The sequence below is a fragment of the Buceros rhinoceros genome, unplaced genomic scaffold, assembly GCF_000710305.1.
Source record: "Buceros rhinoceros silvestris isolate BGI_N320 unplaced genomic scaffold, ASM71030v1 scaffold17048, whole genome shotgun sequence".
Lineage (NCBI taxonomy): Eukaryota > Metazoa > Chordata > Aves > Bucerotiformes > Bucerotidae > Buceros > Buceros rhinoceros.
This window is the reverse complement of record NW_010427670.1, coordinates 15036-32401: the sequence shown is the minus strand read 5'-3', so window position 1 is coordinate 32401 and position 17366 is coordinate 15036. Positions and strand designations below refer to the sequence as shown.

The window sequence follows — 17366 nt, the reverse complement described above, 5'->3', positions numbered from 1 at the left end:
CATTTGTACTTCAGAAACGATCCTGGTCCTGCAAAGATACACACTGTTATTTAAGTGTGTATATGGTGAGTAAACCCACAGGCTGGTAAAAATTAGGTAGGTATCTATGATTCTGGTGATGACGGCATCATAGCTAGTTAAATAACATCTAAGCAAAAGCATGGAAGCTAGGTACTGAACGGTTGTTTGAAAGCTTATCCTTTTTTTTTTATTTCCCCTGACAAAAAAGGTAAGGTATGAACAGTCTGTATTATCTTTGCCTATCGTATCTTTACATCGTGATGTCTGCAGTGGCACTGCTTTCCAAACAGTTCTTTGCTAAGTCTTTGTTGCTGTATCTTCATTCTGAAATGTGAATTTTGTGTTTTACATACAACTCCATATGTAATGATGTTTCTCAGTAAGGGGCCCTATATTGGTTTGCATACTCAAAATGCATAAAATGGATTCAACCTTTAAAAACTACTAGAAATCACAAGTTACTCTGTTGTTATAATGTAGGCTTCAAAAATGTAGTAATTTCTCAGTTAATCAGCTAGGAAACTATTTGACAGCATTTCGTCTTTCCAGGTCTGTCAAGGATCAGGGCGGCCCTGCCACTAACCAATGACAGATGCTCCCTATTAACCCCTCTCCCTTCCCAAAGGGGAAGTGAAAGGGAATAAGGGAGAGACTAAAACTGCTTAAATGAAAATAGTAACAATAATAAAATGAATTATGTACAAATATATATAAACTCAATATTGAACCTACCCCCCACCCCAGGCAATTACATCACCATCACCACTGATGCTGTGGGCAGGCACTGGGGAAGTCCCAGACTGGCCTCAGTGGCAGATGGACTGAATTCAGGAGCGGGATTCTGGAACTGGATTCAGGAATGCATGGATTTGGATCGAAGGCAGAATGGACAGAGCCCTCTTCGGTTACCGGCCACTGAAGAAGAGAGCTTGACCCTTGTGATCCCTCAGCTTTATAGTCAATATGATGTCTATGGGATGGAACACCTTGTCACCTTTAGGGTCACCTGTCCTGTCCACTCCTCCCCACAGCTGCAGCCTCTCACTTACTGCACCCCCACCGTGGCACACAGGATTGAGCAGTGACCTGGGTCTGCACAGGAGCAAGTGTAAGCCAGAGGCTTTCTGCACACCAGTCCCTGGCAGTGACTGTAAACATCAAGTGCTGTCACTGCTAGAAGCAGACACTGTCTGCAAAAATATGCCGTTAACTTCAGACAGTGCAGGTAGTTAGAAGAGACTGAGCTGGAAAGTGAAATCACTGAAAGGAGAATTAGTTTTGTTCTAACTCAGGACAGGCTTCAAATTTAAGATTTGTACTTCAGAATGTTCTGGTTTTGTCTTGCAACTGGAAACCTGAATTCTCCTTTCTCTGATTCATTTCTACAAATTTTGCTGGTGTAAATAGTTATACTGGTATAAATGGTGCAAGTTGGTAAGGGAAAGACTGATTTGTATAATCAAGGTTCCTGATTTGCATAAACCAAGCCACCAAGACAGCAGCTTTTGGTAATATGGAAAAGAAAATATTTCATTTGGCTACAATGCTGCATTCCTTTTGACCAAAACATTGCTCATGGTAGACCAGTGCTTTATGGATAACGTTTTTTCTTAATACATATTTTTTTAAAGATGAACTAATTTACAATAGCCCAAGGTGGTGGGATGGGGGTGTGTGGGAAAAATATTTCTTTCTACATGTTCTATTTTTATTTTCCTCTATTTTTTAATTAGGTCCTCTTTGCATTCATCTGCTTCTGCTGCTTATTCTTTCACCTGAAGTCAATCTTCTGTGATATCAAACTGGCTGCTGCAGAGGAAATTATGATGTGACATACAGAAAATTATGATCACGTGTGGGGAAAAAGCATCAGGAGCAGAACTCCAAAGGAAGAAAGGTCCTGCTTTACAGGTTTTCTCTCTTCTTAAGAAAATAGAAAGAGAAAATATTCAAAAAACACTGTTAGGGCCAAACCCTTAGCTAGTGTAACCCACATTATCTATGTAGACATTAGGAAGAACTTTGCCACTTTATATAAACTGGAGCTTACCATTTCTCCCCCCCACCACCTATCTGAACACTGTAAAGTTAAAACTTTGAATGCGATGCTGTCAACCAGTTTTAATATTTGGCCTTACTTTTATCTTCCAACTGTCTGCATATGCTTTTAAATCACTGCATTCTGGACCCTGCCAGCTCTTTGACTTCAAGACTACAGACTACAACCCTGTTACAGAACACAGAGCAGCAGTGCATTAGTTTTATTTTTTCAAGGAAAGTCACCTTCATGTAATTATATTGCACTATTACTGTTTGCTGCTTTTTCCACATCTTCTGTGCGCTTGTCTACAAGAGATGGGACACAGCAATACTGTATTTTGAGATTTATGTTTTAATACTTTGAAAAACAATTTTTGGGATTGCTCTGTCTCGTATTGAAAATTCCTTTCCCCTTATTTAATTCCTTTATGAATTAGAAGACTCTGATTCCCAGTAGTACAGTTTTGCTTTATTTGCTTATTGATTAAAATCAATCATTACAGCCTTAAAATTTTTGCTTTATGACAAAAAAATAATCTTTAATTAGTCATACTTGCTTCAGAGATAAACAGAAAAGTCTTGTAATCAGTTCATCTGAAATTGCTGGCGATTATTCTTAGCCCTAACTCCAGCTGCATTGAAAGTATTGTCATGTAAGTTATTCTTTTAGAAATTATTGCTAAAATAGTAAATATATGAACAGTAAACTAGAAATGCTAACAGAATGCTGTCTTTTAATACACGCCTTCAAGGACTGAAAATATGTAGCATTGATCTTGACACCGCTGGTGTAGTCAGTGTATTTGCTGGCTAATAACAACAGATGCAGCAGCGTACTGGCCCTCTTATGCATCTGTTTTATTCTGACAAATACAATTTTTAAATGTTGTATCCAAATGGAGATCTAGGGGTATTTTTTGTAGACTCTTTGTAATATGTTCAATGTGTAAACCAAAGGATATCAATGCCAACAAGCCCTAATTTGTCTCACGAGTATAGTGGGATTGCTTTTCTCTACAGTTTGGCAGAACCTTCGAAGGGACAGAGAGGTAAATGTGCCAATATTGCAGTCTCCTCAATGTTATCCTGAGGCAGCAACCGAATGCAAGACAGATTCAGCCCCACAATTTAATTCCAGTAAGATTTGCTTACTCATATTCCTCTTATGTCAGATACATATGAGAAAAAATCCTATGTTTCTGATTTCACACAAGAATAATGATGAGCTTGCTGTTCAAGACTTTTTAATACTTCACTTCCAGTCAAATCCTACTAGTGTACTTGAGATTTCAATGTAACGGCAGAGAAGTGTTTATCAGCAACAAGACATAAAATACTACTAGTCTCAGTATTGGCAGGTCATTTCTTCTGGATTCCAAGGAGATTTTAAAGTGTAATAATTTTCACTACTGAATTTCATTTGAAAATAAAGCCAACCAGTAAGAAGTAGTTCTACCACATACATAAAATTCAGGTAAAGGCCCTCAAAGTTGAATGTAGCGGGAGATTCTTCAGTTGATTTTATAACTCTATGCAACTCCTTAGTAATTACAGTCAAACAAATTACTCCAGGTTTATGAGAGCACAAGTCAGAGCTGAAGCCAGCCTATGCTTATTACTTCATACAGCATGAAATAAATAATGGAATCCAATTATACAGTAAAACATCAGGCAGTTTTTCTACACTGATAAATAGATATTTATAGCAACTCATGCTATTAACAGAATAACCCTGCACACAGCAATTAATTAAGGCCTGGGAGTACAAGTTCTAAAGTGCAATGTTGTCTTTCAGCTTCAAACTCTTCAAGAACAAGGGTGTGAACTGAGCATGGCATGGTCACAGTCTGGTGCAGAACAAGGGCATTCTGCCGGGTGCTGCTGAAAGGAGCTTGGCAAGAGGCTTAGCCTGGATTTGTTTAAGAGTGGTACTGCTAGCCTGAAGGAGCTCGAAGGAGCTCAAAGGAGCTGTGAGACTCCACCAAAGCAGTCAGAGGAGCAGTTTCAGAAAGTGTGGGACTCATGGGGATTTGGAGTACATTGGGAAAAGCACAAGAAACCACAAATGGAATGAAACAAATAAATAAACAAAAAAAATCATAAAGCATCATAAATCCATTTGTGGATTCTAATAGGCCCTGAGAAGAAGGAAAATAATTCAGAGAAGTAAGAAAGTCAAAATTGGCCCTGGGATCTAGGAAAAGCTGGGGTGAGTCTCAGATTTGGGGGTCAGTCTTATTCTTGCCCCAAATCATGAAGGTTAGGGGGAGCGAGAGGACCTGGCCTTCCAAAGCAATTCCACGCAGCAGTGCGTGCTCTGGTCCTTGTTAGTGTGCAGCCTGCACGGAGGAGCTGACCTAGAGAAGCTTCTTGTATCTGAAAGGCTGCAGTATACAGCCTGAGAAAGACCAGTGGTTTGTTTTAGGAAATCCTTTACATCATTAGCAGAAGGCAACCCACTGATTTGACTGGAGGGCTACAACCTACATACCATACAGGACTACAGAAGAGCCCGCACTCAAGAGGCCAGTAAGTGCCAAGATGTGGTTGATAAACTGGACATTGTCTCAGGTAAGCAACTCTTTTTCAGGGAGATGTAAACGCTGTTGTAGATAGGGTATTCAAAGCATCCACTCCTCTGACTCTTCAGGCCATTCTGCTGGCTGGACTACTAACCACACACACGGAAGTGTCAGGATCAAGGAAGCTTACAGACCAAGTTTGTTCATACACACCGACACCTCATGTGACAGGAACACAGCTTTGTTATTGCTAATACTAACTATCTATCTTGCTATTATATCTGTAGTTTTACCTAACTCTTTCCTCACCACCTTTTACCAAATACTTAGTCTGTAACTTCCTCTGATGGGCACTGTCTCTTGATTGTATGAGCATACATACAGTCTCATTAAAACGCTCTAAGTAAACAAGAGTCCTGGTCACCTGGCTGAGACATTCAAGAGCTTCACTGCATTAAGGGATAGATTTTACTAATATACTTCTTTGCCAATAATGTCCAAGTTATGTTTCTGGGAGTTGCACAGGGTTCCTTAGATATGAATACAACAAAAGTAACTGAATTTAGGTGGTTTGCGTGTTGTCTGCTATCTCTGGGCTGTTCTTGCACTGTATGAAATGCTGTATAAAAGCAGATGTCTGTGTAGCTATCACGTAAACAACCAAAAGGCTTGGCCTGTACAATATATGCATGGTGCCAGAGTGCAGAATTATAAACTACGTTATTATTTTACTTTTTTAGTCTTCATAAACGTTAGAGGACTTCCAAGTTTTTGTCTTTCGTATTTTGTTTAACTAACTTGGAAGTATGAAGAAATAGCTCAGTCCTTAAATTTTGAATCCATAACTTGCTTTTAGGGTGGCAGCAACATCATCTAGTGAATAAAGCAGGACTTCTTTCCAAGTCTGCTCAAGACCTTCTTTAAGACCCTGGAAACACCTTCCATCTCTTTCTTTCTCTTTTTTTTTTTTTTTTCTTCCCTCTTCTCATTTCCTTGCTGCCTGTGGCTTCTACTTTGACTGTAAATTAAGCAGATGTCTCTGAGCCTGTTGGAATATGAGCAATACACAAACTTTACATGCCGTGAATGAAATGCTGGAGGGGGAGAAAGTAATGAATCAGAAGAAACATGCTTTGTGTCTTAGATTGTATTTTCTTTGTACCTGTACTGACAGAGTTCTGACCTATTTATTCTGCTTATTGAAATAATCTTCCTGGAAAAAAACAGGAAAAGGAAAAATATTTGTACTGCAGAAAATAAGCAGGACCTATCATCCTGATATGCTTTAAAACAATCAGAAAATTAGGCCTCATATCTTCATCTTAAAGAAAAGTTGCAAATTTATAGCTATTTGGGTTCAGTTCTTTTATTTAAAGGGCTTCTGTTAAGTTTTGGTTTAAGTCATGAGAATCTTCTCACTTGTTTCAGTAGAGTTAATATTTAGGTTGTAAATTTTAAAAAGAGTAATAGCCTGAGAATGAGAATTCATGTTTTTCATATAATCTCTCAAATGGCTCTTTCTGATGCTCTAGGAAAGTTCCCTTCTTCATAATTCTGATTCCATTTAGGCCAGCTATAAAATAAGTAAACTACAATAATATTGTTTAACAGTTTCCCAAGAACATTTGTGATTAATTGCTGATAAGTACTAAATAATACTGTGAAAGTATATGTTGGCATGCATATGGTATGCTTAGTCCCTAGCTGATGCAATACTTGTGCTGCAGACACTTGGAAAAAAATACTGCTTTATCAAGAACTTCTAACTTTAAAATGCTATAGTTTTCTAACGTGTCAGAGGGGATGGGTCTAAGGGTAAAACACTATTACTGCACAATTAAAAACTAGAATTTTAATTCTCTGCAAGCTGTTCTATACAGTCAGTTTTCAAGCAACAAGTTAGTGCCTCTGGTCTCAATTTCATGGTATTTCTTGGGAAACAGCTTAGTAGGTGGCACTTGCATGACTGCAGTGGTTGTGATAAGATGCTGCCTGGCTGCATGAATCGGGTGACCTTCATAAAAATGATTAGCCAGTTGTGTGCCATTATCAACACCAGTTGTGTTCTAGAATTCTGCTGGTTTTCCATATGGCACGGAGAAAGGTTATACCATTTTTCGAAGAAAAGTAAATTTGGCTTCTTTCCAGTATGTTTCATTCTTAAGCATCTGGTTTTCTGCTTTAGATCCTGAAATTAACTTTATCTCATTAACTGTACAACAGTGTAGTTCCTTACTATTATACTTAGCCTCTTGCAAGAGCTCTGTACATCCTTATAGGATGGGCAGTTGAGTACACAGAATTTAATAGCACACCTAAAGTCTTTTTTTAAACAAGAAGTGGTATAATGTCCATGGTCTGACGTTAAGGCTGGGATCAAGAGAGACTTGGGTCTATGTGAAAGGCCACCTTGCTGAAATTCAGCAAGGAGTTTTGCCATCAATACATAGATAGATAACAAAGAAATGTACAGCTTGGGACATGAGAAAAGGATACAGTAAGTAAGTTTCCTGCAGAAAAAGGTAGTAAAGAAACTGTCAGAGGAGAGACTTTACAGAATGAGTTGGTGGTTTGTTTCTTTCCAATTCTATAGCTGTTTATATCATGAAGTATGGTTGGTAAGAACATGTACCCAGATTGGTGGTTTCATGAAGAAACAAGGTTGTGAATGGGTGCAAAACCCAGTAGCTTTGAGATTCCCCAAGGAGGTCTCTAAGCACTACCACTAATATGAATATTATGGAAGGGCAGAATGGGAAAATTTTCATTTTCCTTACAAGATACATGGAGAGTTTATTTCCCTTTGATAGCTTTCAGAACATGTGCATGCTCTGAACAGCAAGAAGGAATTACGTTCTAATAATTTTGGGTAAGATTGTACTCCAATCTCGATGGAAGTCAATCAGAATGACTCCCTCAAGTCCGTACGGCTGCTGAATCAGGCTCTAAATATCCCAGCCTTTTGCTTCCTCTTACAATTACCACTTTTATAGTATAATTATGATAGCTTCTACAGTGTGCTCAATGCTATATAGGAACATTGGAATATAGTTTGTCAATCAGTTCAAAACTGAAGTGTGTTACAAACTACCTGTGGAAAGACCACGAGTTTAAGATAGCGTGTGCATCACAAACTTAATGATTAAAAAATACCGTGAGGCTAGTACCTAGAAGCTAAGAAAATACTACTATTTTAATACAGTATCATCTTCATGAGAATTCCTGACTAAAATTTATCTGTTTCCCCTGAGCTTTCATCATCTATACAAATGGGGTGTGGTGTGTCAGAGCAGGGCAGAGACCTGAGTACACACAGGTTTTGTCTTTCTCCCACATTCTCAAGTGGGTCTTGCAAGAAGGCAGGCCTAACTTGAAGACCGTGGTTTCAGCCTCTCTGTCTCCCAAGCACTCAACTTGCCACGTAATTCAAGTCACCAGAGTCTTCCCAGTCTACTGGGAAAGAAGCCAGCAGAGAGAGCTGAGGAGTGTACTAGCCATCAGGTTGTTCATGAAGCTATCAATTGCAAGCAGTAGTTTGCATAATTTTGTTTTTTCTTTAACTACATATCCCACTTGCCACAACTGATGGTAGCAAATTTTAGGCTTTATCTATGGCACAATTAACCATTCTGCTCTGCCTTAAGACATTGCTTTATTTAGCAAGAACCACGTCATGTTAAACTTAACTTTTCTTGAGCAATGGAGATGAGAACTTCATGTTGCATGTGGAACCAAGTTGCAGGGGGAACTTAGTTTTGGAGGTATGCCCTGTCAGTCTGTAACCTCTGTACATTTCTAATAGTCCTAAATGAACAAACTTACTAAAGAAACAGCCCTGGGGAAAATAGCAAGGAAAACAGACAGTAAAAAAGTAGCTAGAGTTTGATTCATAGATACAGTGGTGACACAGATAGATAGAAGGAAAGGTCTTATGTTCTGACTAGATAATGCCTAAAAATTTACCTTTGATTATGAGCAAAAAACCCTAACATAACTGGTGATTGAAAGGAATGAGTGGGCCAGGAGCTTTGCATCTAGTACGAGTTCAGACAAAATTACGTCCCTGTGTGAGGCTGAGGAGCCCATTGACTGGGGATATGGAAGTACAAGCAGCTGTACTTGGTATAGGCTGCAGGTATAGTGGGGGAGAAAGCAAGAGGGATGGGAGGAGCAATTACGTCTTCATTTCTTTGCTTTGTGCTTTCTGCCTTGACAAAAATTTGAGAGCTGAAGTAAGTGTATGTGGCGTTTACTAGATAAAACATGTAGAACAATTACAGTCTGTACAAGAACATGCAGTAAAGTATCTGTTCTTAAATTGTAGGACAGTACTGAACAGTCTGTGTATTGCAATTAAATTCATTGCTTCTGACGTGAAATCTTTTTGGCTGTCTCAATCATTTCTTTCATTTTTGCACAGAAGACTAGAATTCTCATCAGTACTAACAAAGCTTCCTTCAGCTCTGCTTTGCAATTATATTTGCCTGTATTCTTGATGTTCAGAGACTCATACAATAAAGTTGTCTCCACAACATAAACACTTTAAGAAGAATGCTCTCAAGGACTGCTTGGGATAAATTTGACCTGCTTTTCCCCACTCTTTAATTGTTTATGAAATGCATTTAATTCTTTCATGTTATGGGGCTAACACTGATGAGTACTCAGACAATAACACTGTGCATGTGTACCTCCAACTTAACTTAATAGAGAAGAAACTCCATCAGTAGGTCAACAGCATTTCATTTCATGTTTTCTGTAAGGAGATGAATCGGTTCAGTAAGGTCTCTGGCTTCCTGAACTTACGTGGAAATGGTTTTGCCTTCATGCAGCAACTCTGGGACCTGTGAACTCTGAGAAATCACTGCCGTTTTCATTTAATCAGGAAAAAAATCATTCTCCTCTGCAAGGCCACTTTTAAGTGTCCTTCCCTGTAGAAAAAGTAATTTGTCCTAGAAGTTTCATGCTGCACCCCACAGACTTCTCTCAGAAATGGAGACCTGATTAACTCCTTTTCACACAAACTGCCACTAAGCAAAGTGATGCATGCTTGCTGGGATGAAATACAGGATAACTGGGGCTTTCAATACATAGAAATGTTGCTACAAGCCATTCAGTACAAGCTTGATTTCGTAATTTCAGCCTAACATTGATTTTCATTACTAGGAGATTTATAACATTATAATTACAGGAGAAGTTACATGTTTTAACTACATGGGCAGCAGAAGTGAAAAAATGCTCATGTATGTAGTAAAATACAGTTACTGATTATTTCAAGTTCCTATATGAGTACCAGTTATCAGAAAGAGCTGCTTTTATCTCAATTGAAAAGATGACGACTAGCAATACATAGTCTTTTTTCAGCAGTTTTAATTGGAACTACTGGCCTCCACACCTTGTCTTTATTATATTTCAAAGCTCTCTGTTAGGGAAAAGCAATAGTCATAACTGAAAATATATTAAATTTTATAGTAATGAGCATATTGAAAGTATTCGTTCTAAATAAGAATTTAGGACAGGGTACATAACCACATTATGTGATTACTAACCACATTAAGGTAACATAAATAAATAGAAAAAAAAGTCAGATAGGTAGGTTGAATGTGATAAGTAAGCACCGTAAGTAGCCTGTTTTCCTCAAATTCAGGATGCTAATCTTGATTTTTGTGACATTTTATTGCACTGTACTCATGAATCTTACTCAAATACAAAGAGAAAGCAGTGACTGTCCTCCCACAGGAGAACAGCAGCATGTGGCATACAGAACACAGCACTGCTTTCTGTAGATATTATCAGTGCCAGCTTTGCTCCACAGAAGGGCAACACGAGGCATCTAATACAGCTTTTCTGTGCTGGATAAATCCTGCACTATAAAAGCCAGCAATAGTCCACAATACCTGATACTACAAAACCATTTTTGTGTATACTCATTGTATTTCATGAAAATATGTGGGCTGAACAACAATGACAGGAATAGCTTTGTAGATTTTATTTATATGAAATAAACCAGTGCCAGCTGGGAGTAAACTTTGTATCTTATAAAACCCTGAAATAAAATATAGTAAATAAATTATGTTATAGAAAGCTCAACAGCTTCTACTTGAAGTTTCCAAGGGAAGCAGCTGTTCAGTTGATTGGTCACCCTAAAGAAAATCCTAAACAGAAGAATTAATTATACATTAACATCCTCAAGCAGTAGTTGTCTGTAAATGGAAATACCACCGTGGAAAACCTGATTAACTTTCCTGAGGTCAAGGCAAAGTAATATAAAACAATATAAAATGTAAACTTCCAAACTAGGATGAGAAAAAGAAGGAAGGAGAAAGGCTACTAATGATTCAGTTTTTTCAACATACAGTATTTAGAACAGCAAAACTTTTAGTAAATGCAACACATAGTACAAAGAAAATTTCTTCCCATATGAAAAAAGGCACTAAATCCCAAGATAACAAAATGCTTTTACAATTTCATCTCACTTCCCATCTGCAGACATCTGTAGGCTTCTATGTGCACAGAAAGACATTCCTGGCGTCCCAGCTTCTGTACCGTATTTATCATGTACTGGCTTTTATCAAAATATTTAAAGGGATAATGAGGCTGCATTTTCAAAACACTACAGCCACTATTTGCCTGCAAATGACATATCCATGCATGTAATCGGCACATGGAGGCACAACTGCATTTCAAAACACAATTGCTTGGCAGTGCAAAATTAATCGCCCTGATAAAAAAAAAACTTGCCAAGCTCCCTCCCCCATAACCTCTGACTACCAAAAATACCAATATGCAACCTCGGAGCACTTGATTGGCCACGTAAGAATTCTGAGAATTAGAACCACAGCCCAGGCATGATTTCAGCCACATATACAGCTCTGCACAGCTTTCAGACTGGTAGAATATGTTGTCTGTTCCCTTCTGAGACATTCTGTTTGAGGAAAAATTAACTATTCAGGCCTCTGTGTATGTAACGCCTGCTCTTTGAAAATCTATCTAATTATGTTTAAAAAAACCAAATCCAGGATCACAATTCATTTGCATACTTATATCCAGTTGTACCAAGATATTGAAACATTTTTTTTTAATCTGTCACAAAAACATAATGCAAGTGTGACTTTCAATTGTCCCATAAAATCAGATCAGTCAAGTGGTAAATACAAATCAAGAAGAGAAGAAAATGACCCCCAATACGCAACATACAGAACATGAAAACATTCCCCTCCCTCCTACAAGAGCATCTGCAAAAGAATGGCATGTTTCAACACTCACGGCTGTCGTAGCATATATTGCCCAGGGCACGTCCTGTTTGAAGCAATACTTCCTGATCTTTGCAGTTCAACAGCTGCACCAAAGGAGGGATCAACCCAGCGTCCACACATGGGTTCCGCATAAATTCTGCAAATAAGGCAAAGCCTGTTGAAGCAAGCCAGCTATTTTCAGTTTCATCCATTCACGTTACACTGGCATTGCAACTGGGCCTTTTGTGAGAATAAGCAAAAGCGTAGGCAAACAATGTAAGTTCTCATGCAAATTTTTAAAGAATAAGCCCAAGTCAGGATTTGGTCTTATGTTCTTTCCATTACTTGTTAATTTAGAAGAAATTAAGAGTATTTAATTGACTTCCATGGAAACGAATTTAATGTAGCTTAGACTGAGCCTGTTTTTGGCATCATAATGAAGAACTGAAAAGAATAGTGAATTCACAACCTTTTTCTCCATCCCAACAAATTCAACATGAATTAAAATTACTAAATGACATAAAATATGACTTAAAATTAGTATTCTTACTCCAAAATGAGCTTTTCCCCCCCCCCCCCCCCCCCCACACGCACACACACTCTGTGCACTCACCGCCTGCAGCTCTAACACGGGGCCCTCCCCCCCCCCCCCCCCCCACTCTCAGGCCCTCCTGAAAAGCTTTTGCTTTAAATAAATAACTTCTAAAAAGGAATTACAGCTAAGTAACAGGCTTTTTATTTGAAAGGTAAGGAAAGAAAGAGAAAAAGAAAGAATGAGAAATACAGGAAAGATTATGTGAGCCCAAAGTCCTGTACCTTGCCACAGCCTAACTGATGCCCACCATGGGAGGAAAACTAGAGGACCCATCCACTGGGAAGCTCCCTGCCTTTGACCTTCCTTCCTGCTATGTCACAGTCACAGAAAACCCAAGTATTATTTCACATCCGTGCAAGCCATAGTTAGAGAATTATCCTGGTGTCCAAGATAAAGGACTGGTGTCCTGAAGGAGGCATATAGTTAGGCAGGCACGGTGCGGCACATTTCACAAGGGAAATTACAGAATTTACAATTTACAAGGGAATTTACAGAAATTACAGAAGCAACCACCACAATCACCAATAGTGTTGCTCAATAGTTTACTACAGAGCACCCTTCAGAGATGTAGCATTGTAAGAGACAAAAGGTCAATACATTTTTCATTTGCACTAAATTGCAAATTTAGTCTCTTCCTGATCCTAGACCATGTTGGATCTTCCAAAATCATTTTACCTTTGTGTTACTTAGTCGTTTATGAGACAGAATGAACCAGGGTGTACAGTCTTCATTAAAAAAAGAGAAATTTTTTCTGATTCTGGATCAACAGGTTCCCTCACACCAATAATTCAAAGATTTTATACAGTGCTTTAAGTACAAATACATCTTTGTTGCACCTATTACAATATCGTCTGATGTTTCTGTAGCTACAAAATCTTCTCTTTTGTAGTTAATCTTGCATTGTTATTTTAGCTAAAGAAATAATTGTCAGAGGTAAGCAATCCTCATGTGATGATAAACTTTGATATATCCACAAGAAGATGAAGTAGAATCAGCAGTATCTATCTATACACTTGCACAGGTCCAGCAGAAGACAGTAATCAGCACAACTGCCCCACCTTCCTACTGTAACAGTTTAAAACTGCGGACAGATGCTATACTGTGATAAATGGTGATGGTATCTATCACAACGAACTGATACATCTGATACATCTGTTCTTTAAAAATGGTCTTCCCATGTCCTTGTAACTTTTTTATCTTAGTTTCAACATTTATTTGCTAAATGTATTATGTTCCTCCCTCTCTCTTCTCTGTCCCCTCAGCCTCTTCCTCTCTTAATTGCCTATAAAAACTCTTCTCTGCTCCTCAGCTTCTCCCTTCATCACTTTCTTTTACAGTCACTAATTTACCACAGTCTCTACATCATTAAAAAAAGAAATCTGAGTTTGATTAGTTTTGTTTTCCCAGTCTGTGAGAGGAAATGGAAATTGTTCTGTCCTAAAGGATTGAGAGGTCTCGGTCTGTTCTATGTTTAGGTTCTTGCTTATGTGGTGGAAAAGAGTTAGAAAGCCTTCCTCCACCCTCCCTCCATTTGGAGGGAGCAGAAGCTTTCAGTCTCCCATTCAGCAGCAAAATATTTAGGCAATATGCTGAACAAACTTGTATTTATCAAGGTCATGCAACAGCAAGAAATAAAAGAAATGGTGCTGTATACAGCAAAATAGATCTGTGAAACAGCCACAAAAATGTGGTAACTGCAGGTGATGTTACAAAGAAGTAATAGAAGAAAGAGAAGGTAATCAAGAACAGAGTAATTTAGGAAGTTCCCATTAATGTGGTGGGGAAATGAAGCAGATCCTTTGAAGGAAACAGTGCAGAATTGCTGAAGAATTTAGGAGGAGAGGCATTGAGGACAGAGTAACATAAACCAAAGGAGCACAAGATTTTGAAAGACAAATGTAATTGTGTTGTAGTATAGCAGATTACGAAGATGCTGTTCTCATTACTACACCTGGCAAAGAAGAGGAGACAAAGACCTCAGAAGAGGGTTCAAATTCCATACTGGGGAAAGAAACTCCACATAGCAAGTGCACCTGAGCCTTCAGTATGGTCACAGTTGAAAGGGAAATGGCTGTAGCTCGAGAGACAAGAGTGACTAAAGGGAGTTTTGTATGTTTGGATATTTAAAATGGGATAAGACTAACACGAGCTTGTGTTGGGAGGAGGAAGAGTCATGTGAGCTGGAGAGGTGAAATAGAGCAAGAGCACAAAGAGGTGAAAAGGAAGAGATGAAACACAAGAAAACCACTGAGGCAAGTAGAGGGATCTGATGTGATCAGATGTGTCCATGTGGAGGACCAGGACCAGATGAGGAATAGGAAAGGAAAACAAGAAGGGGGGGGGAAAAAAGATGCTCTTCTATCATAAAGCCCAGTCAGAGGCACCACTCCCAGCTCTGCCAGTGCTGCACGGCATGACCACAGGGAAATCAGTTTAATTGCCTGGGTTTAATGTCTATTATCTCTAGGATGCTAATAAGACAAATGTCTCAAAGTGCCCTGAAGCTTGCTGAAAAAAGGTTCAATATAAGCTTGAAACACTTATATTCTTACATAAGAGGACAAAGAAAACAATAGAATTCAATTAGGTGTTCCTTGCTATCCTGCTTAAGCAACTATTTCAATGGAGATAGAATTCAAAGAGAAAGATCCAGCTCATCTCGGTCTTGAAAGCACTAGGCACCTTAAATAGCTTCTGAATACCTTCACTTTAACTTTGCCTGCCAGAGGTCCCAGCTACACGTGCTAATACCTCTAAGAAATAGACAAAAGCTATTTTGCATGATGAAATAAGTAAAAAGCCAGCTCTTCTGAAGGGTGTATTTGTAACAGCAATTTAAAAGCTGGCAGGGAAAAGCATACATTAGAAACTATTGAGAGATTTCATGTATTAATTCAGATTTGAAAGATACTGGCTAAAATGCTTTGTAAGAATATCTTGCAGGACACAATGCACAGTAATCAGTTAAGCTATTGTGAACATTGTTTTTATTCTTAACTTTCCCCCTTCTGAGTTAGAAGCTAAAAGGACTAACTGTGAGGATACACAGTTAACTGCAATATTCTAAATATATTTTTTTTTTATTGCATCTCTGTAATTCTGAAATACTTCTAAATTTAATTTTCTGTTTACATTTCTTACTAGCTATTTATCAAAATAATTTTTAAAATTTACAAAACAAACCAAGTATATCTTCTTTTCTTGTTTAATTTGTTTCTGAATATCCATATATGTCATTGTCTCAAAATTAGTGAATCGGGTTGACAAGGTCACACAGGGGCTATCAGTAAGAAGCTGTAGCATTATGATTCCAAAGAAAAGGTGGAAAGGGAATGCGGAAACAGTCAGCAATAACGTAGCCCCTTCTCTAAAGGGGCATCAACACGAGAGTCTACAGGAGAGAGATAGAGCTGCCTGACTTGCATGCAGACAGCAGTTAACAGGCGTCCTACTTTTCTCTGCCGGACCTCAGTGCAATCTGCGCCTCTTTGGCTGGGATGGCAGCAAGTCAAGGAGGAAGAAACGTGAGCCACAAACCTCCTCTACCCTCATCACAAGGTCTGCCAGTAGCACCTGCCTGCAGAGATGAGGCCATTTTTTTGACCTCAGGGTATGCAGCATAACGAGTGAGCTCTAAGATAATTCTTTCTAAGGAAAAAAAAATGAAGTAGTTTTAGATTATCTCCTACATTATATGACTACGTATAAAATACATGGCAAAATAGACCTCTGATTGTCATTTGAGATCTTGGGCTCTTACTCTAACACATGTAATGTTCTGTAGGTAGGAGTAACTGGTTTTGGTGTGGTACCAAAGGCCTCATAAAGGTAATAATGTTATCACAAATCTCAGAACAAACAAACAATCTGCTATCCCTTAACTACTGTTGTAACTACGTGACCTACGTATAACTGGATGCACAAATGATGCACATCTTTCTTTTCTATATGCATTTCACAAAGCCAGCAGCATGCTATTTCTGTCCCAAAAATTAACACCTTTGATTGTCTTAAAAAGTAAACAGCATGAAAGATCCAGCAGCCAAATATTCGTCTGATTGTATTAGAAAGTAGAGAAACAAAATTTGACAAAACAAAAAAGTGAAAGGGAGGAATATGAAAGGTGTCTAATCTACAAAATGAAAACATAAATGAAGTAAAACATACTGACAAGTGAGGTGAAAAACTGAAGATGTTCCAGCAGAAAAGTTCTTGTAGAAAACCTCACCATTTCTGGCTACTTCCGCTATGATGTTAGCTACTTTTGCTGTGCAGGAAGATTGTGGCGTCAACAGATTCGCGAACACCTGAAGAACTCCACTTTTCTGGATTTTTTCACTTGTCTCCGTATCTGAAAAACACATCACACAAAAATGACTTGTGCATCAGCTTGTTTTGTAGAAGAAAAAGAAAAGCAGAAGGGAAGTTAGGTCTTCTCAAAGGTAATTATTAAAGTAATTATTTTCCCATATAAGAAGCCAACTGCTATTTTATTGATCGTATTTATTTTATATGATATGCTCACAGAACTTGGTACTTTGCCACTCCTCATCAACTGATCTTTATAAGGTGACTCTGAGTTATATAAGTAAATACAGATACATACTCATGCATATATAGGGAAGCTACTGGAGAGACTGGCAAAAAGGCTAAAGGTTATGGAATGATATGCATCAGCCTGAAATACTACGTAAAAATCTAGGAACAGTATTCTGAAGTGATGAATTATTGGAAAAGTTCAGGAATGATGGGGGAAGTCCTTACAGCTGAGGGCAAAGCTTAATGCAGTGTTGGAGTCAGAAACTGGAGAAGCAGGAGAGCTAAGCAGATCCCTGTCTAGAGGATCTAGATCCTAGCCTAGGAGGTCTAGACTCCTCTTACACTCAGCTTGAATATCCTCCATGTTACTCTGCTAAGCTACAGTAGCTCCAGTTACAGTCTCAGTAGAAGGGAAAG

At 38.5% G+C, this 17366-nt stretch overlaps 1 protein-coding gene across 1 annotated transcript in view; it reads right to left on the bottom strand.

Moving 5' to 3' along the window:
* The window catches only part of RAP1GDS1 (RAP1, GTP-GDP dissociation stimulator 1), a 49862-nt gene extending 32549 nt beyond the window's left edge, over nucleotides 1-17313 (bottom strand). The window contains exons 1-3 of the mRNA XM_010142010.1: nucleotides 17292-17313; nucleotides 16639-16761; nucleotides 11847-11972 (exon numbers count right to left, since the gene is read on the bottom strand). Of these exons, the coding sequence (XP_010140312.1) occupies nucleotides 11847-11972; nucleotides 16639-16761; nucleotides 17292-17313 (271 nt within the window). The remainder of the gene's footprint in view (nucleotides 1-11846; nucleotides 11973-16638; nucleotides 16762-17291) is intronic.
* Nucleotides 17314-17366: the final 53 nt, after the last annotated feature.